The sequence below is a fragment of the Sciurus carolinensis genome, chromosome 7 (assembly GCF_902686445.1).
Source record: "Sciurus carolinensis chromosome 7, mSciCar1.2, whole genome shotgun sequence".
Classification (NCBI taxonomy): Eukaryota; Metazoa; Chordata; class Mammalia; order Rodentia; family Sciuridae; genus Sciurus; species Sciurus carolinensis.
In genome coordinates, this window is record NC_062219.1 from 141,598,974 (window position 1) to 141,624,051 (window position 25,078).

The 25,078-nt window shown below is 48.4% G+C and overlaps 1 protein-coding gene across 5 annotated transcripts; it reads right to left on the reverse strand.

Moving 5' to 3' along the window:
* Positions 1-1,290: 1,290 nt before the first annotated feature.
* On the reverse strand, positions 1,291-23,587 carry Tfap2a (transcription factor AP-2 alpha). Of its 5 annotated transcripts, XM_047558420.1 has the most exons (8): positions 23,410-23,587; positions 14,311-14,368; positions 13,934-14,171; positions 10,867-10,918; positions 8,567-8,798; positions 6,561-6,679; positions 4,516-4,657; positions 1,291-2,741 (listed from the first exon to the last, which is right to left on the reverse strand). In XM_047558420.1, the coding sequence occupies exons 1-8, from the start codon at positions 23,480-23,482 to the stop codon at positions 2,453-2,455; spliced, it is 1,203 nt and encodes a 400-aa protein (XP_047414376.1). In that variant the 5' UTR covers positions 23,483-23,587; the 3' UTR covers positions 1,291-2,452. The 5 variants fall into 5 exon arrangements, with proteins under 5 accessions (XP_047414376.1, XP_047414374.1, XP_047414373.1 ...); XM_047558418.1 differs by having other exon boundaries at positions 13,934-14,368; XM_047558417.1 differs by lacking the exon at positions 23,410-23,587 and adding an exon at positions 19,044-19,282 and having other exon boundaries at positions 13,934-14,368.
* Positions 23,588-25,078: the final 1,491 nt, after the last annotated feature.

Sequence of the window (25,078 nt, forward strand, 5' to 3'; positions counted from 1 at the left end):
TTGACAAAGCCCTGACTTCGCCATCTTTATGTACAGGAAGTCCTCCCTCCCCTCAGAGCTCAGCACACAGTCCTGTTATTGTGGAAGACAGATAGGAGTGGTCTGACAGGCAGGCTCCACAGCCCTCCCCCACCCTCTGCACCCCACCTCAGAGACCATTTTGTATTTCTAAAAGGTCCTAGGAGGAGCCCTGTGGTGATCGAAAGGAGTGGGCCGGCATTTAGGGGGTAAGCTGAAAAGATTCCAGGGATCAACATAATTTCCCACTCCCCTCTGCTACCTCCAGAGCTACTTAAGGACAACCCAGGAGTAAATTCATCTCTAGGTAAAATATTAAAATAGATGGAGACAAGTTGCCCTCTCTTTCTGTGTCCCTCCCATGTCTATTTCTACCCTGCTCCTTTTCTTCCCCCAGAAGAGTAGAGCTACTTTTAAGTTATTGACACGTCCTAGCCACAGAGAAGCCAGAGCAAACAAGTGAAGGTTGAAGTGGGTATTTCCTTCTTGCTAATGAACTAATAATTTAAATTTCAGCTATCTTCAGAGACAGATTCCAAAGTAGTCATGGGGGGAGGGATCTTCTTCTCTTCCGTTCTCCATTATCCTTGTCATCCTTAATGATTGGTTCCGAAGGTTTTATATTTGGGTTTCCAAAACGCAAATGAAAACCTAAAGGATCAACATAAATAAATAAAACTTTATTTTTAATAATAAAATTAATGTTTCTGGTAAGGAAAAGATAGTATGTCATTCCTTTAGCAGTACAAACAATCTTTTATCCAAAAGAATACATTGGGTTTTATTGTGTCATTTGTCTGAATACAGACTCAGTGGAATATCTAAATGATACCCTGCTCTGAACTCCAAGTTGAAAGTAAGTTTTTATTATACTTGAGGGAAACAATGGGTTCAGCTGCTTATTGCAAGGAGCAATTGCCAAGGGAGAGTTAAACTCAATTACTGTAACCATACTGAATAAAAAATACTGCCAAGAACAAAAATACGCCTGGGTAAAGACAGCCACTGAATAAAAAAAAATCGACATAAAGCGTATCAAATATTTATTTATCTGGGCAACAAAGGACTATGATACATTGACAGGCATGGAAAGTACTGCCAGCACAACTCAATACAATACAACTAGAACTGCTTCCAATATGGCCAGTGAAAATACAGAATACCAGGTGGTCCCAAATGTTTGGAGTTCTTTGAACAAAAAGAGCGAGAGAAAGAGGAAAAATCCCTAACCCTTGGTTTAAAGACAATATTCATTTATTGCTCAAACGATGATTTTAAGGGAGGACAGTGGAACAAAATAAACTTTTTTTTTTTTCTCCCCACAATACATAGAAAGGTTAGCAAACCACTCAAGTTTAAAATTTTTTCCAGGGTCCAATATCACTTTTTTCTTTCAGTTCAGTGATAAGCTAAATGTAATACTAATTATGTATAAATTTTTATTTTACTTTTTTTTATTTGTTCAGCTGTTTCATTGTCGCCTTTAACATGCTACAACAGGGCTAAACTCATGAATCCCAGAGGGGGGGAAATCCCCCAAACCTTGAATTTCTAAATAAGTACCATGAACCACATGAGGAACTAATAGGGAAGATTCAAAACCCACTAAACAAGAGGTAAACGAGATCACCAGATAAATAAAAAAAAAAAAAAAAGGCGAAAAACAGACTCACCATATTTACAAATCCCATTAAATTACACATAAATAAATATATACAGAGACATGAACACTGATTCCCTTATATAACTGTGAATCGTGTTGCCGGAGAAAGTTCAAGTTGGTCGCTTTACCTTGAAGAGGGAAAACTTCTACAACTGAAGACATAACATAGAACTTCGTGTATTTGTGTTCAAGTTTATTCACAATACTGATAAAAATGTCATTATCTTCTTTGCCTTTTTTTTTTTTTAAGTATGGCTACAATCTGAACTGAAGAATGTAAGGGAAGGTGGTGATTCAGAAGCTCATATAATTTTTTTTAAACTTTTTTATGTTCTTTTTTTAGAAAAAAAAGTTTTTAATTTTTTTTCTTTTTTCCTTTTTTATTTATTTCTTTATTTTGAGTTGTTGGATTTGCTGTTGTTTAAAAAAAAAAAAATTCACAAACTCGACAGAACTTTTCTTTGCTGGCTTCACGGCCTGTTCTGTTCTCTTAGGCTCCACATGAGGGCGAGGGGCGTGGGTACCGGTGGGGAGTCGGGGCACCGGGCCGGGTCGACAGCGGCTGCCCCACTGGCAGCGGAGAGAGCAGTCCCGAGGACCCCGGGCGCCGGAGGGCGGCGGCGGCGGCAGCGGCAGCAGCAGCAGCAGTAGCAGCAGCAGTAAGGGTCGCCGATCCGGAGCTGTCACCTGCCGGGTGGGGGAGGGGCCGGGAGGGTGGGCGCGCGCGGGCTGGTGAGGCAGGCGGGCGGGGGGGCGGGCGGGAGGAGAGCCTCACTTTCTGTGCTTCTCCTCTTTGTCACTGCTTTTGGCGCTGTTGTCCGTGTGGCTGTTGGGGTTGTTGCTGAGGTACATTTTGTCCATGGCCTTGAGGGCCTCGGTGAGATAGTTCTGCAGGGCGGTGACCGCGGCGCACACCGCCGGGCTGCCGAAGCCATGGGAGATGAGGTTGAAGTGAGTCAAGCAGCTCTGGATGCCGGGCTCCAGGATGGGGTTGGGCCGCGAGTTCCCCAGGGGAGATCGGTCCTGAGCCAGCAGGTCGGTGAACTCTTTGCATATCTGTCTGCAGCACAAGTAGAGCGGAGAGAGAGGCGTGAGGCTCCCCCAGGGCAGGGCCAGCAGCACACAGCACACCACTCTCCCTGCAGTGGCCCCTGCCCCCATCCAGCAACACCTGGCAGGACCCACACAGACTTCTTGTGGCCACACGCTGGGTGACCCGTCACTCCTAGTGTCCACTAAACCATCTTTCCTTCCTTAAATGCATGTCCATTCGACCTTTGCAAATGCCTGCATCTCTCTCTCTCTCTCTCTCTCTCTCTCTCTCTCTCTCTCTCTCTCTCTAACACACTACACAACCCTGAGATCCAACCAACGTCTAGCCCCACCCTTCTCATACCAAACATCCTAGACATGGGAAACCATTTCACAGAAAGTTAGACCGGAAGTCAGCAACACTGCAGGGCTGATATAAGTATCAGCCTTCCTTTTCCAAAACACTGATAGACCCTCTTCCCTGCTCCTCTAGAGAGAACTCAGCATCTGTCTGTGGAATGAAGTTTCCACTATTCACCTTCAAATCAAAGCAGGTTGAATTTGGATGGAGAGGCAAAACTTTGCTCAGGATTATTTTACTTTCAAAAAAAAGTTGGCACAAAAAAACCCTGTTACTTGGTGATAATTCAAGGTGATTTAGAGGAAGAAGAAACAGACATTTTGTTTTCCCCATTCCTCCATACCCCCCAAAAACACACACAACTTAAAGTAAAATTCTTTAGGGAAATTGTAAATGTGGGTGTGCTTAGGAAGCCAAGGAAGAGAGAAAGTTGAAATTTCAGAAAGTCACAAATGTCACAAATGCAGGCAGAGGAGGCCAGTGCCCAGAAAGCTCTGCTCCTGAATCTGAAAGCAGGGGCTAGCAGGGGCCTTTCTGAGGCAGGGCAGCCTGGCCTTGGGGGCCGCAGGGGTGGGAAGGAGGAGGAACAAGGAGCATTGGCTGCCTCCCTTCACTGAGGCCAGCTGATGTCCCCAGGCCAAAAATCCTGTCCCACCCAAAGCTCAGCTTCAACCTTCTGGTTCCATGCCCTCCTCTGACATCGACTTTTGATAATTAAGGGCTTCCAAACAAGCCTTTTAATTTCCAGAAAACATATCAAAACAGTCATTTTCTTTTCACACACCACCTGGAGAAATCTTTTCAGCTCAGGCACCAATGGGAATATAACTTAGGCCATTTTGAAACCTATTTGACATCTTGCCTGTAGGCTAAAACTTGTGTGGGTGTGGATGTGGGGGTGGTGTGAGAGAGAGAGAGAGAGAAAGAGAGACAGACAGACAGACACTGACTTCTGAAGAGGGAAGAGAAAGGAAGGTAAGAACTGAAATACAGGATTAGGGTAAAAGCAGGACAGTTCTGACTTCCCTATTTTGCAGGCCACTGCTTCATCTTTGCCCTTGAAGAACATACTGATGGGAGACAAAAACTGACACAGACAAGCCCACAGCCCCTTTGAGGATTTGATCCTGAGCCTTCTCACACAGTCCCAAATCCACATTCAGCTTCAAATTCCTCCTACATCTCACCCCATTCACATCATCATTTAAATTTTTTAAAATGAGAAGGGAGAAGAGAGGGTAACTCTGGACCCACACTAACGGTCCCACCTGTGTTTCTTCTTTCATATAGATCAGGGTTTTTAAGACTGTATTATAACTTCAGTATTTACAACAGCAAAGCTGATGGATGCCAAAGGGAAGAGGAGAAAATGGAGCGCAAAAACAATTTTTCTTTCTCTCAACAATGAGACACAGAGACCCTGCAGAGGAAAATGCCTTACTTTGTAGCCAGAAGCATGTTTTTTCTTGTCACTTGCTCATTGGGATCGGAATGTTGTCGGTTGAGAAATTCAGCTACTGCTTTGGCAGGAAATTCAGTTTCGCACACGTACCCAAAGTCCCTGGCTAGGTGGACGGCTTCTCCTGGCAAGGGGGGAGAAGAGGGAGGTTAGGGCAAGGGAATGAAAAGAAGTGGGATCCAAACTTTCCCTCTACTCCCTTATTTTCTTAACCCAAAAGTTGAAGGAAACGCAAACTACTTGTTTTCTCATTTTAGTTACTTTTTTTCCTTCTCTATGGGATCTGGTGGATGCGTTTATCAGTAAACATAACATCTATCCTAAAAAGCTAACGTGATTTGAAAATATGAATCCCATCCACCATCTCCAGTTCCTTTCTCCTTCTTGACTCACACTTCCCCAACTTTTAAAATGGTGCTTGTATTCCAACCTCACACCTATCAACACATTCATAAATGATATTCATAATTACTCCTCGAGCTTTTCTGCAAGGGAACAACTGGGGGGTTTACATTTTAACTTGATCACATATAATTATCTGTTCATCCAAACCGATTAACCAGGAGGATTTGAGGGTCACTCCACTGAGTCTGTCTGTGTTGTTGATTTTCGAATCTTTGGTTTTAATTTCCTGAACCAGTTGGTTTTTACTGCAGGGCTTCCTGCCATTAGCTCCAGCTCCGGAAGAACGCATGCGCCAATTAGAGCATCAAAGCCCTCTCCGCAGAGCTTGTTTCCATAAAATGGAGCGGATCACAAACAATAACAGTTCTCCAGAAACTGCCTCCCTGCTACAGCACTCACCCCCCAAACCCAGACCAACTCTCACACTGCACCCCGAGCCACCACCCCTATTTCCATGGCATGTAATTCTTTGGGGTAAGGCTCTGGATTCTCTATGTACTGCTATTATTTTCATAGAATGCTACTGTAGTTGAGTTTCAGGCTCTGAACAATTGCTGGTTTTTTAAACAGTTATATTATTATCATTTTGGCACCCCTAACAGATGGAAATCATAGCAGTCCTCCTCAAATACATAGTTTTAAACATTTAAAAAGTAATTTACAAAGCTATAGCTTGGATTCAATTGCAAACTGTCTCCTCAAATACAAGATGTAAATAAGATAAAATGCCTCCTTTAAATGTGAATGTTACTTTTAAAATCTACCTGATAATTTAAGCAGCTTTCTTTTTTCCTTATGAGCATTTACCACAAGATAGGAAGACAAAAGAGAGCTTTACATTCATTCCAACACCCAAACTTAAGCCAATTTAGTATCACAAAAAACATGGGAATCTAGAGGGGGCAGGAATGAGAATGGACTCCAGTGACAGTTTATCTAGAGCAGGGAGTGAGGACTGGCTTGGTTTCTTGTTTTGAGGAGTTTAGAAGGTGCGTATGTGGGGGGGGGGGGGTGTGCGTGTGTATGTGGGTTAAAAACTGCCATAAGAAAACTTTCTTGCAGTCTTGTAATTCTTTTTTCTTTCTATATCCAAACAATCCAAAGTCTAAAATCACTCACTTTCTTCCCCTCCAGGAGAGAAGTACAATTAAACAAGAGATAAGGGAGCATATGTTTGGAAAACAAAAACCTACAAGGGCATATAACCCTGAGCTTTCAGGATGGTCTTAAATCAGGCTGCAGGTCAAAGATTCCCAAATTAATTCAGGAAGTAATGGTCACGCATTTCTCAAACGCAGATGTCAGAATAACTTAAGTGATTTACTGCTGAGTACTTTAAAGGAGACAGGAACTTGGAGAATGTGCAGTTCTTAAATCTGTGCATTGTTTAGGTCAGAAATGGGCTGGGAAGGTGTAATTTTGTGGTAGATGGGAAGAAGGAAGGAGGATAGGAGTACATGCAAATAGTTTTTCAGCATGCAAGAATTTCGTTCACTTCCAGCTACATTCTTTGGAAAGATGAAACTGCCCAATTGACACAAAATACACCAAACATCTGGTCACTAAATAGTATCCATTTCTGAGAAGGCAGTCCCTTCTAGTTAGCAACTGGATTTGCTTACCCTCCACTAGTGATGTGAGTAGGGTAACGTTGGCAGCTTTACGTCTCCCTGCTGGCAGATTTAATCCTATTTTGTCCAGTTTTTCTCTTAAAGATCTTCCTCCATTTTTAGACTTCGCCCTGTTTCATAAATATATGAGAGAGAGGGATTTAGAAAACATCAGGTTGCTCTGCATCACATTAAAGTCATTTTGAAAGCTTCCTAAAATATGCCCTCAAAAATTCAGAAGTATGGCCCCAAGACATTTAAAGGAAGGGGACCTAGGAAGGAGTGGTACAGAAAGATTAGAGGAGATAAGTGCTTGTTAAACTGTAAAGCACCCCCAGCGTTTGGTTGTTACTGCAACTACTGTGGTAGGTTGGAAGGTTTTGATTTCCCAACTCTCTAAAGAAGAACCACAAACACCGTTCTGATCTCTAGAGTTGGAGGCATTCTTGAGAGCAACTGATTACTGTATATTTTCCCTGTTGTTACAATCACACAAATCCCAGTGGGGTCTTTAAATTGTCTTTGCAAGATCTGCAGTTAGGTTGTTCAGAGTAACCAAAGTTATCATCACTCTCACGTTTCATGCTCTGGCTTTAGCCCCAATGGGAAATTCATTTCACCAACTGTTTACATGCCATGTCACCAGCCTAACTGGAAATGTCAAAGGCTGATATCAGCCTTAAAATATTTCCCTTATTTCAGAGAAAATGGAGGCGGTTCTAAATAGATGTCTAAATAGACTCCCATAATCAGAAAGTGGTTAAGATAAATTGTTTAAATAAAACAGCAAATTAATTAATTTCAGATTTTATTCCCTACTCAAGTGCTCTTTAATTGTGTGGATTAGATTATACTCCCCTAGGTAAACAGTCTCCAATATTGAAGATGGGGGAAGGGGAGGAAAAAGCAGAGGGCAGAGAGAAGATTGTGTCAGTGAAAGATTACAAAGGGAAAGCAAAGTGATTGAGAAAGTGGAAGAGATGAGATTCTCTGCTTTCAGAACCTTCCCAAACCCCCTTAGAGGATCTAGAGGGGATATACCCACCAGGGTAGAACTCTGAGTCCACACATAGATAAATAAATGAACAAGGTCAAAATAATGAAGTTTTTAGGTCTTATTTAAGTAGGAGAAGGGAGAGGAGAATAATAAACATACTAAGCAGGTAAGTTCAACACAGGACCTACAATCAACAACACTGGGTAGAAATCTAGGAGGAAGTGAGCAGCGGCGAGAAACCTGCTGGAGGGAAGGTGCTTTACCTCGCTGACTCTTACAAAATCTTATCTGCGAAGTGAATCATTCCGACCCCGCAGGGGCGAGATGAGAATCCCTGGCCACGTATAACACATGCATTCTTTGGTAGGGACTACACATAGTGCACGTAAATGGGCCTGCTCGCTGCCTGGCACACATGGCAGTAAGTCAGAACCGTCAGATGCCTCTGGCACCGGGGATCGCCGTCTAATGGGAGGTAACAGCGACCAGGGGGCGTGGCGTGCGCGCTCGAGTTGAAACCATTCCTTCTCCACCGCTAAAAGTCATCCTACTGAAACCCGATTCAAGGGACGGCCAGGTACCCTCGAGGTCTCTACATAGTGGTAGAGCAAAGCGAGCAGCCTGAGGAAGCCTCCCTGGGCTTGCAAGGTGTGCGCGAAAAGGGAATCGGTGGCTGCACGGCGCCCCGCGGCTGCGGCGGCCGGGACTGAGCCCGCGGCGGAACGAGCTGCGCGTGCGCGCACAGGAGCACGCAGGACCCCGCGAGCGCGCGGCGGCGGACGGGGCGCGCGCCAGAAGCCCCGCGAGCGCGGGACGGTGTCGGAGAGCGCAGGCGCGCGCTGCTTCGCTCCGCCCCCAGGTCCCACCCACTCGGCTCTACGCTCTTCTCCCCGCCCCTTTCCTTTCCCGCGAAGGGCGGGCCGTGGTGCGAAGCGCGTTTGCGCCACCGCCGCCGCCCCGGCGCAGGCGCATTGCTTCCCGGGCCGCGGGGCGGGACGGGCGGGGCCGCGCGGGGCCTCACCTCCGGAGCACTCCGCCCAGCAGCGACGCGTTTAGACATTCGGGCGGTGAGAGGCGCCGCTGCACTTCCGCCACCGTGACCTTGTACTTCGAGGTGGAGCTGAGGAGCGAGAGGCGACCCGGAACTGAACAGAAGACTTCGTTGGGGTTCACCACGCCACCGAAGAGGTTGTCCTTGTTAATAGGGATGGCGGAGACGGCGTTGCTGTTGGACTTGGACAGGGACACGGGGCCTGCGGAGACAGATGGGGAGGCCGCGTGTGGGCGTCGAGGAGCCCCCCTAAAGTCTTGCCCCGGGCAGCGGCGGGCTCCCAGACTTGTGCCGCTAACCCCGCTTTCTTCCCGTCCAGCTCTGAAATTCCGGAGCTCTTTTTTCCCGTTTTCTCACCTCCCTTCCTATTCCCTGTCCTAATCCCTCCTCCGAATCCAGCCTCTGTTCCTAGGCTCCAGCCAGGCCTACGAGTCTGCCCTGACCCTTTCCTCTTCGCCTAAGGGGTGCTGGCTAGAGATGGGTGGTGAAATTGCGACCCCCTTGGGCTCTGAGCATCCGAGCGGAGTGGGCCAAGACAAGGTGCAGAAGAATGGGCTTAGGGGGTAGGGGACGAAGTTACATTTGCCAACCCAGGGTGAGTTATGTGTCCTTTGGAGTTTTTGCAGGGCGAGGGATTTAGTGTCGGGGAGAAACTGCTTCAAGATACCTATTATTAAAACCAGCCTACAGTTTAGATGGCTAAAGCAGCCAGTAAATGAGCATTTCAGATAAGCACCAAGCTGGGAAGTGGTGCAATCTGTTGTCCCACACCGCTCATCCCGTCCTTTTGATAAATAGTTCCTTTCTTATATTCCATTTTGAAAAAGATAGGTTTTGGAAATCCATTTCAAGCCCAGTTTTGAACTGGTTGGGGGGGGGGATGGGGGTAAAGAACAGGCCCACTGTAGAATACTAGCAAAGGGTCCTTTTGTTGAGCAAATACTTAATGGCCCTCTCGGCTTAAGCCTTAAGCGACTTCACTGGGAGGAGAGTACAGTATTCTACCTAGTTAAAACCATGGGTCTTCATGGTTGCACCTAGCTTTGTTAGGAAAAAAAAAAATTCAAGACCAGCAGAAAGTATACTAATGGGTTACCTTTCTCAACATCAATATAACTCAGATGCATTCACAACCATTTTAAGTACAGTGCATTTGTATTTTAAATTTCCACCTGGAGACATACAGTATGCACACACTGTCACCACAGTGCTCCTCATGCGTTCTTTAATGGGGATATTCTAGCCGTATGGGGAGGTGGGGGGCTCTAGGTTTTGGATAGATCACTTGTGACATTAATAGCTCTGGGGAGGCTAATAGAGACAATAGGAGTTAAACGAACTCTTGAGAGATTACTAATAAAAGAGCCAATTATCATGTCGACTTGGAAAGAGCATCTCTTAAGATTTATCCCTTGCACATCTAATTTGACGTGACAAAGACTTCACAGATGCAAAAATGAAACTTTAAACTAGCTAACAATATACTGATTGGGGTTAGAAATGAGAACAGTTTTATATAGCATCGTCCTCTGGTGGTGCCTAGAATCCTGAAATGTAACATTGCCACCATAACCAAAAAAAAAAAAGGTGCTACCAAGAGTGAATAGCATTTAATGGAGGAAACTTTATTTCTACTCACTAAGCACAGTTCAAATTACAGATCCATCCAAATCACTTGACACTAACAATCTTTGCTCTGAGCAAATATGCTAATAATCCTGACACCTTCAAAATGCTAATTTTAAGCAAAAGCTAAATTTTTGTTAGCCTAATTTACAAGAAGTTTTAAGACCCTTAAACTCAACAAACAAGAAACTAAGAACATAAAAGCCACCCCCCCCCAAGCTCTGGTAAGGAGTGCTTCTATCATCAGTCCTTATATTTACATGAAATTGTACTATTTTAGCATGGTACACTTACTTCTTAAAACTCATGGCCTTAACTCCACAGAATGAATTAACTAAACTATTAAATGGTTTCAAAATTGAAATGCTGCTTCCAAATCAGTTCAACTATTGCACATTTCATGTGTTTGTCCAAATATCATTAAACTAAATTAAATGGTCAAATCATGACTCAGAACAAAGCTAGCCTGTTGCCATTACCAAGATACTGAAAGCTGATTATTTAAGCACAGTTCTATGACTATTTGCTAATTCTGAGCCTTTAGGAAATCCTATTTGAAAAAAAATAAATACAGTTCTGCAAGTTCTCTTAAATAGCACTCTGCCTGTAAGGACATGCTTGGAATGCAGAAGGAAATGGCTTACCTTTCTTAATTACAGTTTGATCTGGGATGTTAATACCCGGGTCTTCTACATGCTGCAACAAAAGGATACACATGGATGTAAGTGTATAATCAAAACAAAAGGAAATGAATATTCCCTGCAAGATAGGGGGAGGGGAAGGTGTAGAATAGAAATTCTCCCTCCCATATAATGACATTTATATATAAACATCTCATCTTGGCTTATTGGAATTTGGGGCTTTGCAACTCAAGAGGTTTCACTGCACACCCACAGCCAATTTCTCCTCCTCCAGCAAATAATCCATGTTTGAGGGGGGTGGGGTTGGGAATAAAACTTTCTTTAGAAATTAAGTCAAGTTTTGGAGTGTCTAATCTTTCTCACAGTTAGTTCAACCTTTAGAAATGCACCTAGCTTTAGTTTGGCGCCTCAGCGGCTTCGGACTTCAGTGATGCCAGTTCGCAGGTAGCAAAATCCAGAGAAACACAATAGAACAGGAGGGTGTTGGAAACCATTTAGGTAATGTAATAAAGAACAAACACAGTACACCTTCACTTATGGAAAACTAGAAATTAAAAAAAATTTAAGGACTACTGTCTGCACTGGATGTGACAGGAATATGAAAATTATCAAAAATAAAAAATCTTTGAGCTTGCTTTCCTGATGTCCAGCAGCAGACTTGTCAATGCAGATTTTTTTCCCTTTTTTTTCTTTTTTACAGATGGATGGGTATATGTGTGTGTGCTCCAGTCAAAACGTGATTAGAAAGTAAAATGAAATCATGTTTCCTAATGCAGAAACTGACAGGCAATATAATGTCTGGCTGTGTTTACAAATTAGCACCAGGGCTGCTGAGATAGAAGATTTCGCAATCGTTACCAAACACAGGCATTACCATTTAAAAAACTATTACTTCCTTCTCTAGTCTTTGTCCAACAATAATACTGATTCGAACATTTTCCATTCTGTCTTGGATTTATGCTCCTGTTAATTGTGCCTGATCGCAATGATTCCGGGTGGATGGTACTAAGTTGCTTTATTACAGGTTTTATTATACTCAATGCTCTCATTTGTAACTTGCCTAAAGTGCTTCTGGATTTAAGTATAATTAAATTGAGAAATGTTCAGAAATGACTACTGCTGCAGTTCTTGTGTTTTAACTATATGGGGAAATATGATCCCTTTATGCATGCACCCTAAACCCATAAAGTAAATGTAGTGTGGCATAATACTTTTATTTGTGTTATTTCTAGACCTTGTCCATACAGGGAAGACTGTTAAGTTTAAAACCCCACTGAGATATTAATGATTAAATAATTTTCACCATCGATTGGATTTTCTTAAATATTTAGCAGTCATTCTTATTAAAGGTTAACTGTTGCAGCAATGGGAAAATTGAAAACAACCCTTTTCCTGACCCAAATTCCTTTGAAAGAATTTTTTTCTTAAAAGGTGGGGGAGGGAGAGGGAAGAGCTACAATTGGGTTTCCTTGCTTTTATTTGATCTTTTGGTTAATTTCTCCTACAGATCAATTTCACCACAAAGAGTGATCATACAGGTATTAAGAAATCCCACCAGCCACCTGAAATCTTTGCAAAGTAGAGCAATTCTAATTCACAGTAGCTTCAAAAGCTTACAGCATTTTTTTGGTGATTTAAATATTTCCAAAGAGCAGGCAAGGAAAAGGAGTCAGAGACTGAGAAAAGGAACTAAAAGGATCACAACTGCCAATTCTTTTTAAAATTGCTCCTTCATAAGTCATTGTCCCTTTTATTTTACTTCCCCAAAAATGCACGTTAAGTATTTGTTTCTAAAAACATGTAAATCTGAACGCACACACAATGCTCATTAACGCTTACACTGAATCAAGTGCCCGCTTTCTTGTTTTCCAAGCAAAGCTACTAAACATAACCAACAAATTTGTGATTAACTGGGCCAAATGAGAGTTGTAATAAATTTTCTGTTTTCCTATACAACTTAAATAATGTTTTAAATCTCCCAAGCAAGCAGGTAAGTTCATATGACCATTTTCCTTACAATCTAATGCAGTAATCATTAAACTGTCAACGGACATACTGCTGCTGTATTTGATGCAGTAATTTGAAATAGCATTTTAGCAAAAATCACATCCAGATACATTTCCTCTCCAAAGAAAAGCAGCTTTAACAGAACCCTTTACAGCTTTAATAAAATTATTGACCTACTCTAATTCCATTTCGGGAAGGATGTGAGGAAACCATAAATATATAGAGTTGAAGCAGAGACGCTGGTTTAAATTTAATTTCAAAAAGTATTTTCAAATTATCAATAGACTGGTTTGCATTGTAAATAGTAAATGTGATAATGCCATGCTTATTTAGGAATCATTTTAAACTACATTTATTGATAACTGAATTAGAACTCAAATAACGTATTACCCAATAGTCTCAAAACATTTAATTTAATATGGGGTGTAGCAAGTTCTGATAGGCGTTGGGAACCTAGCTAATGATTTATGAGGTCACCACTTAGCACCCCTAGGAAGAGAAGCCTGCATTTTAATGTCTCTCTACTTGGATTTGCTACTTACTTTTCTTTAATCAGAATAGGGTACGTGTAACTTTTGGGTCTCGCTAGAGCTTATAAAATCCGGCTAAACTGATCTTCATAGTATGTCTTCCACATTTTTCTTTTACATTGTGAGGGCCTTTGATAGGTTCTTTTGGTTAAATTTAACAGCTTTCCCAGGACAGTGAGAAATCCCCATGCCACACTCAGCGGTGGAATTAGATCTTCTCACAATCGAAACAGTTTACTGTGGTCGAGAGGGGAAGATATTGTTAATGGTGACATTCCTCTGATTTATTTCTGTGTTGGTGGACATGGTAATGGAGGCATTGTTTGAGGGAGCTCCAGGAACCATTGTTCTGGGGGCAGTCGCAATTGCTTTTTAATTTTTTAATTCGGCTGTTTACGTCGGTTCTCGAAGCACCCCCACCCAAACAAATATTTTATAAAGGAAATGTCATCGAGGAAAACCCTACGTTCCCAGAATCTTCTCTTGCGGGTAGTTGATTAGGGGGATGCGTTCCCTCCCGCGCGGCCTCTTACCGGGACGTCCTCGATGGCGTGAGGTAAGGAGTGGATCGGGAGGTCTCCAAGTCCCGAGCCAAGCCCGTGCGGGCCGTGCAGGAGGTCCTCGTGCCGCCGGTAGTCCCTGCGAGGATCCAGGCCCGACAGCTGGTGGGGCAGCCCCCGGTGCGTGTGCAGGAGCCCAGACTCCTGGCTCTGCCTCTGGCCGGGCCAGCCCGGGTGCTGCGGCTGCGGCTGGGCGTGCAGGGGGTTCAGGCTGTAGGGGTCGTTGACGTGGGAGTAAGGATCTTGCGACTGGGGGTAGATAGGCTGGTAGGGCGGGGGGAAGTAAGGGGGCTGGAAGTCGGCATTGGGGGTGTGGGACAGCGGCGGGGCGCTCGTGTAGGGAGATTGACCTACAGTGCCCAGCTGGGGCAACCGCGCCGTCCCGTTGCTGGTGCCGTCGTGACGGTCCTAGAAGAAAGAGGGAAAGGAAAGAAGAAGAAATCAGGCGTCGAGTTACAACTGTCTCCACTAAATGCACTCAAGTCTAGGTGGGAGATCTCCAGTTCCCCTCCACAAACCGCCGGGGAAAAAAATCAGCTCAACGCTGTTCATTTCGGAAAATACCCCAGAAAGTGAAACAGGCAGGCCTTTCCAAAAAAAAATTATATATATATATATATATATATATATATATATATATATACACATACACACACACACACACACACACACACAGCAAAGGAATTAGACCGTGTACCTACAGGGCACAAGAGACTCTCCTCAGGCGTTTCTTTCAAAGGGGGAGAAGATAGAAAAGGGTCTCTTGGAATACAGTCCCTTCAATTGCAGCGAGAAACCTCCCTTAAGCAAAATTAAAATTCCTACTAAATATTAAACAGCAGAAGCGGCCTTTTCTAGTTCCCCGGATTTGAACCTGCCTGCCACTGAGTTATTGTTTACTCTCTTCCATTTATTTGGAGGGAAAAAAAATCATAAACCTTCAAAGACTATTACCATTTCATGACTATTTAAATAGAAACATGTTTCGTACAGGAGCTGTAACGAAAGCACACGTTTAAATTACCAGCTTAAAGAAGCTTTTAAGTGCAGGATCAGGGATCTGTCTTTTCCGCTTCCTCAGTTAGGAGCTTTTTCTCGACAAGGTCGATTTATGGTAGAAATGGGGAGAGGGGGACATCAAGTCAGGTTTAAAATAGGAAGATTCAGCCTTATTTGGTTTAAAAGCGAGAGGTGCACCCCGGGGCGGAGGCCCCCGCCCCTTGCACCCCAGCCCCAAAGGGCAGAAGAAACGCCTGACTTAATGTTCCTCTATTGCAATTCGCTTGCAAAACAAGCAGAGTTGGTTCCAGGGAATGCAAACCCTCGGAGGTTCAGCCGCAGACCCTGAGGGTAGGGGGCACACCGGGCTGCTTTTTTCCTGCAGACAGATTAAGCATCAAATGTTGAGAACACCTCGGGAACAAATGAAGGCGCAAGGAAATAAAGATGAACATGGCGAGAAACACGCCTTGGGAAGCAGCTGCGGGGTAGGTCTGAGTGCGCGAAGAGGTCGAGCGGGGGCGGGGTGGGTGGCAATGCATTCGATTTAGGGATGGAAAAGGGCTAGAGAAAGAAGGAAAGGGAAGAGATGCAAATGGAAGAAGGTATCTCAAAAGAAGCCTGGGCATGAAACCCGAGGTCTCGGGCAGCTTCGCGGCACCAGGTTTCCAGAATAAAATTCCTAAGGAAACAGGGATGGGGGTGGGGGTGGGACTCACCATAGCTGAAAAACTGTGAACTAACATCTGCGAAGATTCTGGGGTAACGAGTCAGGGTGGAAAAAAAAAAAAAAAGCAAGCCCGGAGCACCCGGCTGCCCAGCCGCCCGAGCGCGCCCCACACAAAAGGCGCCGAGAGCCCCGCGCCACCCAAAGACTCCAGTCACGGCGCGGACGCTCCACCGAGCGCCGGAGCCCCGCTCGGATCCATGCGAACTTGAACCACCGATTCGCGCGGCTCCTTCAGCTGGTCGAACCCACGGTCTCTATCCTGCCGTGATCGGTTACGATACAAAGTTCTTTAAAAAATGAAGAACCCCAAAAAAGGAAAAAGTGTGTATGAGTGTGCGCGTGTGTGTGTGTGTGTGTGTGTGTGTCCCTTAATCCGTGTCTCCCCTCTTTTCTTAGCGGCGGCTTCACTTGAGCTTCTAATAACCGCGCTGGGCAGCGTTCCTGGAGCCTCCTAATAGCAGATATTCATGACTATTAATATTACACGAATACTTAATAAGGGAAGAATGCCTGGAAATCGAGCGTGAAGCGGAGAGGCAACTCGCGCCGGAGCCGGCTCTCAATGCAGTCCATTGACGGGAGCCTCAGTGTAGCAAATCGGAGGTGGGGAGAGGGAGCGCGAGAGACAAAAAGCGGGCGAGAGAGGGAGCGGGCGAGCGCGCGGGGGGCCGCGGCGCGGCGTCTGGCGAATCACAGGGAAGGGGCAACATTTTAAAAGGTTGCAGGGCATGCAAAAGTGAAAGAGAAAGAGGGAGCGAGGGAGACCGAGGGACGGAGCGCAGAGAGGGAGAATGTGTCTGCGTGCGTGTGTGAGAAAGAAAGTGTGGGCGACCGAGAGGAGCTGGGAGTGGGGAGAGGGGAGGGAGGGAAGGAGGGAGAGCCCGAGAGGAGGAAGGGAGGGGAAGGGGGAGGGAGGAGGAGGAGGGGGCCGAGCCGGAGCCCGCGGAGGGGGAGGTCGGGGGGAGGGGGAGGGGAGAGGAAGCCAGCGAGGACAATCAGACCTAAAAGACTGGGGCAGACCTCGGGTTGTAGCGGGGGTCGCGCGTAGCGGGCAGGAGCTGCCGGGGACCGCGTCCGAGCGTTCATCGGGCTCTCCGCTCCGGAGGCGCTGCCCGGTCCTCTCCGGCCACGGGCTCCTCTGCTCCGCAGCGGAGTCTGGGACTCCGGACTCGACTGCCCGCTCCCGCGCGGCTCCTCCACGGCCCAGTGCCCGGACTGAGACCGGCCAGTCCGCTTCATGGGCCCTCTCCTCGGCCTCCTCTCGAGCTTCCCTCGGACACAGGGACCAGACCGTGCGCTCGCGGCCGCTGTCGCTCCTCGCTTTACTCTCCCGGGCCTCGGCTCGGGGAGGGGGAGCCGGGACGCGGCCCGGGGCGCGCACAGACACGAGGCGGCCCAGCCCGGGCGCCGCTGGCACGGGTTCCGGGCTCCCGGCACAAACCCGTCCGACTGGCTGGGCCACTCCCGCCCGACCCCCCCCCCCTCATGACACGGCTCTCCCCGCGCTGCCTGTCTGCCCGCCGGGTTGTCAGAACAAGCGGCACCTTGCCTTCTGCGTGTCCCTGCAGAGCCCTGGCATAATCAGACAGCCCCTAGCCGACTCGGAAACACGAAATCCCCGCTCCAGCGCTAGCCCACAGTGGCCAAAGTTGTAGAAACAGCCTTGAGTTTCTCTGGTTTTCTCTCCCTCTCGTTTCTCATCCTTTTGGCCTCATTCACACACACCCCTACGGAGTCCCTCTGGAGGTGCAAGTTCATCTCCCGCCTTCCTTGTCCTGGTCCCTTCTGTGCACGGAGCTGCGCAAAGGTTCGGAACCGGCCTGCCAAGGGCGCCCCCACCTAGAACAGGGTTTCGGCCTCCACGAAAGTAAAATGCCCCAGCCTCGGGCCAGAACTGAGACCGGTACAAAATGATTGTCCTAGCAGAAGATATGGGGTTCCGTTTCATCCCAGCCCGTCCGCAAAGCCCCCTCCCCCAGGCCCGAAAACAAAGCAACTTGTGTGACGTGGGGTTCCTGCGTCCCTCCCCATAAGCGATAGAAGTCCCTAGAGAAGCGCCGGTACCGTGGGATGTCACCCTATGCCCTATCCACCCGGATTGGGGGCAGGGCGAAAAGGGGGAGCCTGAAAGAAGAAAGATGTAAAATAGCATTCAGAAAGAAAAGGAGGAGGGAGTGGGTAACACATCGTTCGCATACTCAGTTTTTTATTTCAAGTGACGGCAAGACTCCCGCCTCTGTGCGGGTACACAGACATCACTGCCTGACACTCCCAGCTCCAAATGCCAAAAGGCAAACGAAAAAAGAGAAAGAAATAGCAAAAGTCGTGGCTGCTAGGTATTTATTCAGACGATCTCGAGCCTCGAACGTCCACTCTCTCCCCTGGACTCATCGGTTCATTTAATGGGGTTTGGGAAGGGAGGGTAAGGCTGGTTCCCAGAGCCTCCCTCGGATGGATCATTCGCTCTCTGGCCTCCCTGGCTGCTTCAGAGAAGCTCTGGAACCCTAGGTTTTAAAATGCGTTCCAAAGGGCGCGCTCTGTGGGCTGGCGGGCTCGCAGCACCAGGGGCGGCCCACAGACGCGCCAGGATTCCCACGGTCGCTCAGCTGAACGCCAGCGGCTGCTGGGGCCGGTGCTCCCGGACCCAGAGGCCAAAGGGCTCCATGCAGCGCATCCCCACCACCGCCACCACCACGGGGTGTATCCACCCAGTAGCTCAATGGGAGAAGCTGCTTAGAACTTTTTGAAACAGAGGAGAATAGAAAGTAAGCCCAACATCTCCCAGGCTGAACCCACTTACAGAGAGGTGCAACTCATCTCAGAAGGAAGTGTGAGGTCCCTTCTCCAAGTCCAAGAAGAGAACCTCAGAAAGAGAGAAAAAGAAAGGAAGAAAGAAGAAACTGAATGTACAAATAAAAGAAGAAATACTAAAGATCAGAGAGGAATTTGAAAGAGGAAAGGGTTTTCTTTTTCCTTTCTCTTCCTGGTGATCTGGGCCCCCAGAATCTCTGAAGAGACACGCGGAATGCACAGCACGTGCCCAATTGCCAGCGATTGTCTTAAAAAAAAAAATGCTCGTCTTCTAGCCCCTCTCTTTAGGCACCAGCTCAAAGTGGTCAGAGGAGGGGAAAAGTGGGACAACGGCTTCCAATGGGGGAATGAAAGAAGGGAGCATCTACATTCTCCTTCCCCAGATTCTCCGCGTTCTTCGGGAGAATCGGAGGGCCGGCGCGGCGCTGGTGAAAGTTTGTCCCACCCGCATTTCGCAGCTGGCTGCAAGGAAAGGAGGAGGAGAGGCAGGGTCGAGTTCCGAGTCGATGGCCGCTGGGATGTCTGAGCCGGCACCGCGCTTACCTCGCAGTCCTCGTACTTGATATTATCCGTCAGTTTCCAAAGCATTTTCATGGATCGCTGTGAATGGATTTGCCCCTCTCCGCCTCGCACCCAAGTGGAGCTACTCTCTGGGTAAGCGCAAAGTGCCGGCTGCCGGCTGCCGGCGGTGAGCACAGGAGGAGGAGGAGGGCGAGGAGGAGGAGGAGGGTAAGGAGGAGGAGGAGGAGGGCGAGGAGGAGGAGGAGGGCCAGAAGGAGAAGGGCGAGGAGGAGGAGGAGGAGGAGGAGGAGGAGAGAAGGGAAAGAGCTCCCGTGTGCGCTCGGAGATCTCCCTCTAATGGTAGAAACTTTTCCCTTTTCCAGCTCTTTACCAACAGCCTAATCGCCTCATTAGCATATCAACAATAGTCCAATTGCTCGCCAGTACCACAATCTGCCGCCGGCCGCTCCGACCCAGGTATAAAGGCCTCTGCAAGCTGCGAACTTGCTCTTAGAGCGCACGCTGCCTGCTAGCCGAGAAAATCTTGCCCGACTCCACCTCGGTCCCCTGCCCCAGAGGCCGCTACCCCAGACCAAGTCTATCCCATTTCCCTTGCTCTCTCTTGGCTTTCTCCTAGCCAAAGACACTTTCCACAAAGCTCCGTACTAGGCAGGGTCCGAGTGGCTGCGACTGGGGACCAGCTTGTAGTACCCCCCACCCCCACCCCGGTCAACACCACGACCCGCGCTGCCCTTTCAGCACCATCCAATTTTATTAGAAATCATTACCCTTTCGCAATTAAAATAACCACCAAACCAAGACCAACGAAGTCACTCCAGGATTTTTGCCCAACGAGAGATTGCCTGGACTCAAGGCAGCTACCCCCTCGGGCCGCAGCGCCTTGGGAGTTTTATTGGCTTTATGCTTTCCCCCAGGTTGGAGATTCTGCCAAACAGCTACAGTCGCTGGGCTGGGGTTTGCGATCTCTTAATTGCCGCGTGTAAAATAAAAGTTGTACCCTGAAGAGGTTACTCGACCGCTCCGGGGGTTAAATGACTTTCCTCCCGTTTGTATAAAGCTGAGACTAACTGACAATTCAACTTGTTGTTCGGGTTAAGGTTTCTTAGGTGCGACTACACAAGAATACAGAACTTCTTTTCTATGGAGACACTCAGCGGTTTCTGGAATTGAGCCCAAATACAGACTCGAGTGTGCCTGCAAATCTAGGTACCTTGTCATATGTGCATCAAAATAAATCATTGGGAACCAACTCTTTTCTGTGCTAATCTGCTCCAGTTTTCCCAAGTTCCCCCTTTTTAATTAAAGAAGGAAGAGTTCCTTTATGATTTGATGTTACTAATGCGGGGCTCACTGGCAGCACAGTGCCCGACTGGGCTGACAAGGAACCTGGAGGCTGGGAAGCCACCCCTGTCCAAGTTGGCCAGTTCAGTGTCTCTGGCTCCATACAGGGGCCTGCATGCTCCATTGGAGCTTCCGGGCCTCACTTCTGTTTTAGTCAAATACTTTTTAAAATGAGAAAGGAAAAGAGAAAGACCTAGTGTGATAATTTCAAATACAGAGTAATTCCTCTGGCTGAGCTTTCCTATGCAGCCTCCAAAAAAGTTTCTGTCTTTCTCCAGTTTAAATACTGCAAACTCTTCAACAATAGTCAGTCTCCCCTCAGAGACCTCTGATTCATCTGAGTCTGTTTTTCAAAATATCCAGGCCTCCCAGGTTCCACAGTGCATCCTGCACGTGAGTGGAAGCTGTGGAAATCCAAGCATTTTCTAACAGGTGGAAGGGAGGCAGAAGGAGGGAGGAACCCACAGAGGGGCAATGCTCCCACCAGAAAACTTAAGCAAAGCCAGAGGCCCCCTAAAAACTAGGGACAGGGCTAGTGTAGGCCAGAGAATTCAGTGCTGGAGGAATGACCTCCAGAAGCTCTGGACATGCCTTGAACTGGATTTCAACCTATGGATTGAGAGCAGTTTCTTAGTCAAACGGGTTGGAGGCCTGGACTCCACTCTGCCTGGAAAATGATCAACATCTAGGGCCAGATTCTGTGGGCCTGTCACCCAATGCAGTGGTTGATGTGAGGAGCCAGAGTACTGACCCAGTGATAGCCACAGCCACAGTGCTTTGTGACCTGTAGGCCAAATCCTAGTCCTGAGAGCAAGATTTGTATGCCCAGTAGACTCTCCACATTATGCTTAAGGGAACTCAGAGTTTCGCTTTCTTTTCCTTCGGTTTGCGGGTTGGAGAAGGCATTTAAGGCCTTTCATCCTTTCCAGCTCCACCTCCACCCTCCTGCCCTGTCATCGCCGCCCAGTGCCCCGCAGATCTCTGGCTCCAAACCGGCCGGCCTGCTAAACTGTTGTTGTATCCCCGCCGAGGGTGCTATTGACGTGCAGATTGAGGCCTGCCAGCTCTGTGCCACCTCCCGCAGCGTGGGTGCTGATGAAAGGCCTGGGAGAGTGGCCGGGTAGCCCCTGGAGCCAGCCAAGCTACATTTGTGTGAGCTGCATTACCACCAGTCACTTCGTTGCATGTCAATGTCCCAGCAGTACTGAGACCCAGGGTCCTGGGTCAGCAGTGCCAGATCTGAGGTTATGGCTCAGGGATTCAGGCCCGATCTGGGGAATCTAGTATCTCTATGAGGCCAAGAGAAACAAAGAGACAGGGAACCAGAGTGACCTTGGTTTTTTCTGGTTATCGCTACCTAATGAGAGATGGGTGTCAAAAGCCCTAGGCTGGTGCATCAGACACTCTGGGCCCCCAAACCACAACAGATTCAGGCCTCCTGACACTTCCCAAACTGTGAGTGCCCAGGAGCAGGCCCTCAGCTCCCTCCTTCTCCCTTTCAGCAGCAATCTCTCTGTTTTCAAATCTTAGACTCACTGGAGACCCAGCCCCAGGCCAATCCTGGACTGCAGGTGCCCTCTCACTATCTGAGAATTTTACAGCCTCGTTTGTCCAAATTTAAGGAGAAAATCCAAAAGACTTTTAATGAAGAACTCCCTCAACCTTCAGCCCCAGAGAAGAGTATTAGGAAGGGCCTTTTGAGCTCACAGGGTTGGACAGAAATCGATGTGGATTCCCAGGATTTGTGTTTGGTGTGGGATGTGCATCATTAAACCACAAATTTAGTCTGATTTAGGGGATGAAATTGCACTGAGTGTGGTTTACTTAGGAAAGAATATAAAAATACTCTTAACAAAAGTATCAAAGTAAAAGATGAAAATACAAAGCGCCTTCCTTTCTCCAACTCCAGGGAATCTAGTGAAGATGGAGACTTCTCTAAAATTTACTTTTAACGTCCTAAACAAGAAACAAAACCAAAAATTGCCCCAGGAGGAGCAGGGTCTTGATTTTTCCTTTAGGAAGGTCGAGGCGTTCGGTTCAAATTGTCCCTCAGGCTTGAGGCACACCGGATCTCACCCTAACCAGGCCTCACTTGGCCGGGGCGAAAACAGGGCCCCGCGGTTCCGATTATGAAATCCGCGACAGGGGAGAGGCGCTACTTCGCCAGCCTGACCAGAGCCGCCCTTGTTTCCCGTAGGGAAAATGCCTGGAAGTTAAAAGGAGAGCGCTGGACAAGTGCTCAGTGGCCAGGATCGGGTCTGGGGCTCAGGAAGTGCAGGACGTGGAGCCTAGCCAGCCTTGTGGCGCCTGCGGCCTAGCAGGGTCAAGTTTGGCAGGCGCAGCCCTCCGAAAATTCCCGACCCCCTGCCTCATCACCCGTCATTTATCCACAAGCCTTAGTCCGGGCGGCAGAAGCTCACTTCGGGAAGCAGACTGAGTGAGTAGCTAAAGTTTGGACAAACTTAAGTATTTCTCAAGGGAGAGTGCTCCCCGCTGAAAGCCAGCGCGGCGGAACCCTTTCCATTCTGCTCACTCACTAGGTCCCCGAAATCCGAGGACACCAAGAGAGACAGGTGCACCGGGATCCCACCCCGACGCGCAGCCCGGGGTCTAGGGCGAGGCCGAGGCACAGCGAGCCGGGAACCTTCACCACCGCGCACCGCAACGCCAGCCCAGTCCTCCGCCCGTCTGAATTAGTCATCCACCCGAGTTTCTATTGGGGATGGGGGTGGGAGGGTGGGAGAAAAAGCTGTAACACAAACCACAAGTGACCCCGGGGGCCACCTGTGGAGCGTGCGGCGGACTTTTCGCGGCGCCAGGCCCCGAGGGCGGCGCGCTTTGCCCCCAGCGCCGCGGCCGCCGCCTGCGCTCGTTTTTCCTGTCTTCTCCCTCCTGGGAGCACTCCCTCCTGGGCGCTGCCAGGCGTGCCTCACCTACGACTCCCCTGCCCTGGGTCACGGCGCTTCCTCTCCGCCTCCCCCCTCCCGGCCCCCATCCCCCGCTCCACCCCCGCCCACCTCAGCCCGGCCAAGGCAAACCCGCGTACCTGCCAGTCCCCCATTTTGGCAAGTATGGACATCGCGGCTCCGCGCTCCTGGCGATGGGTCCCCGCCGGGCATGGGCTGGAGGGCTCGGCCGGGCCCGCTCCCTGGAATCGCTTAGGCAAATCCTCCTTTTTACCTGCTCACCAACATCTCACCTGGTCATAAAGAGCTGGGTTGCTACCTGCCGACGCATGCGCGCTGGCCCAGGAATTTACTCCGCCAGCCCCAGTCCCAGCACCTCGCGGAGCTGACCTGGGAAGTGATGGATTTATAGCCGCAGCAATCTCGCCATCAGCTCCAGCTTTTCCCAACAGCCCCAACCCGCTTTCCCGGTCAGTCCCTGGCCAGGGAACCGAAGCGGACTGACTGCTGAGGTTTGCTGGGCGCGACGCGAGTATGAGTCTGTGCTTTCGCACCCGAGTAGTGGGGGCATCTACGTGCTCATCCCAGGGCTCCTCTGCCCTGGGAACTTTTTGGGGGTTAAGGGATTCTCCACCCTGGGTGAGAGGTGGGGGATGGGCAAGACCCGAAGAAACAGCCTGACGCTGAGAGATTCGGTGGTGCACCTGGACGCTCGCTGTGGGTCCAAGTCCCTCCCCCGCTCTTCGCCCGCCCACGAGGGTCCCGGCACTGCCCGCCTTAACGGATCTGAGTCGGCCACCCTCAGGGCCGCCTCGGCGTTGGATTCTAGATCAAGTGTTGCTTAATAGGTGAACACGTTCTTGATTCTGTTTCATCTCTGCCTTCTAGATTTAGTCTCCGCCCGCAGCAGAGAGAAAAACCCTGCACACACACACACACACACACACACACACACACATACACACACTCATACATTTGACACTTCCATATGAGGCCCACCCCGTGCCATTTTCAAAATGCCCCGCTTCTAAGGCTTCCCAGCTCTTTATCTTTTCCATTAAAAACTTGGAAAAGGGAGAATGGGAGCGCTGGTGGCTTTGGGATGCACAACTGGGATTTTTGGTTGGGGTTTACTTTCCCATGACAGATAAAAATCACTCGAGTGATTTCACGGCTGCTTCTAATTAGAGGGGAGCTTTAAAAGAAGCCACAGGATTTGGGGCTCCCAAGGAGCACACCTCCGTCGGGTCAGGAACCACACCTGGCCAGGAGGGACGCCGGGGTGAGAAGATTCGCCTCGGGCCACGGCCCCCCAACAGCCGTGCCAGTCCATTCCCGCAGTATGAGATCGGTTTGTCCTGAGTTTGGGTCTAGGGCCCGATTACTCTCCCAGGCTACCATCACGGGGACTTCAAGACGAACAAAGAACCGGTTTCAAATCGTCTTCTCAGACATGTCAGGCAAATATGTGTAAAAGGTCAGTTCCTCACCGCAGAATGGAGCAAACAGGTCCTCAGTTCCAAAGGCTCCCCTTTCCAACCCTGTGTTTGAGCTTCAAACCTTGGGGAACCTGCCTAGACCGTTCTGCACCCTCCTGGGTTTCCCAGGGAGGGGGTGTCCGTGGAGTCCCCCTTGTCGCTTCACTATTTTACTCGTCCCTAATCTGCGGCATTATCATTTCAGTGCTGCTTCCCTAGTTGATTGGAAGCTTTCTTGGATCTGTCTTAGAACCGTGGTCAAGGAGTTTGGGGTTTGTTTACCGGTATTTTTGTTTGGTTTGTCTTGGCAAGAATTTAAAATAATAATTAA

Excerpts from the sequence above, each read along its gene's own strand:
- Tfap2a (XM_047558416.1), bottom strand. The coding sequence starts at position 16,928 with ATGAAGCGGACTGGCCGGTCTCAGTCCGGGCACTGGGCCGTGGAGGAG. Across the intron at positions 14,369-16,709 it reads GACCCCCGCTACAACCCGAG|GACCGTCACGACGGCACCAG; the intron begins GTCTGCCCCAGT and ends TCTTTCTTCTAG. Across the intron at positions 2,742-4,515 it reads AACATGCTTCTGGCTACAAA|ACAGATATGCAAAGAGTTCA; the intron begins GTAAGGCATTTT and ends CTTGTGCTGCAG.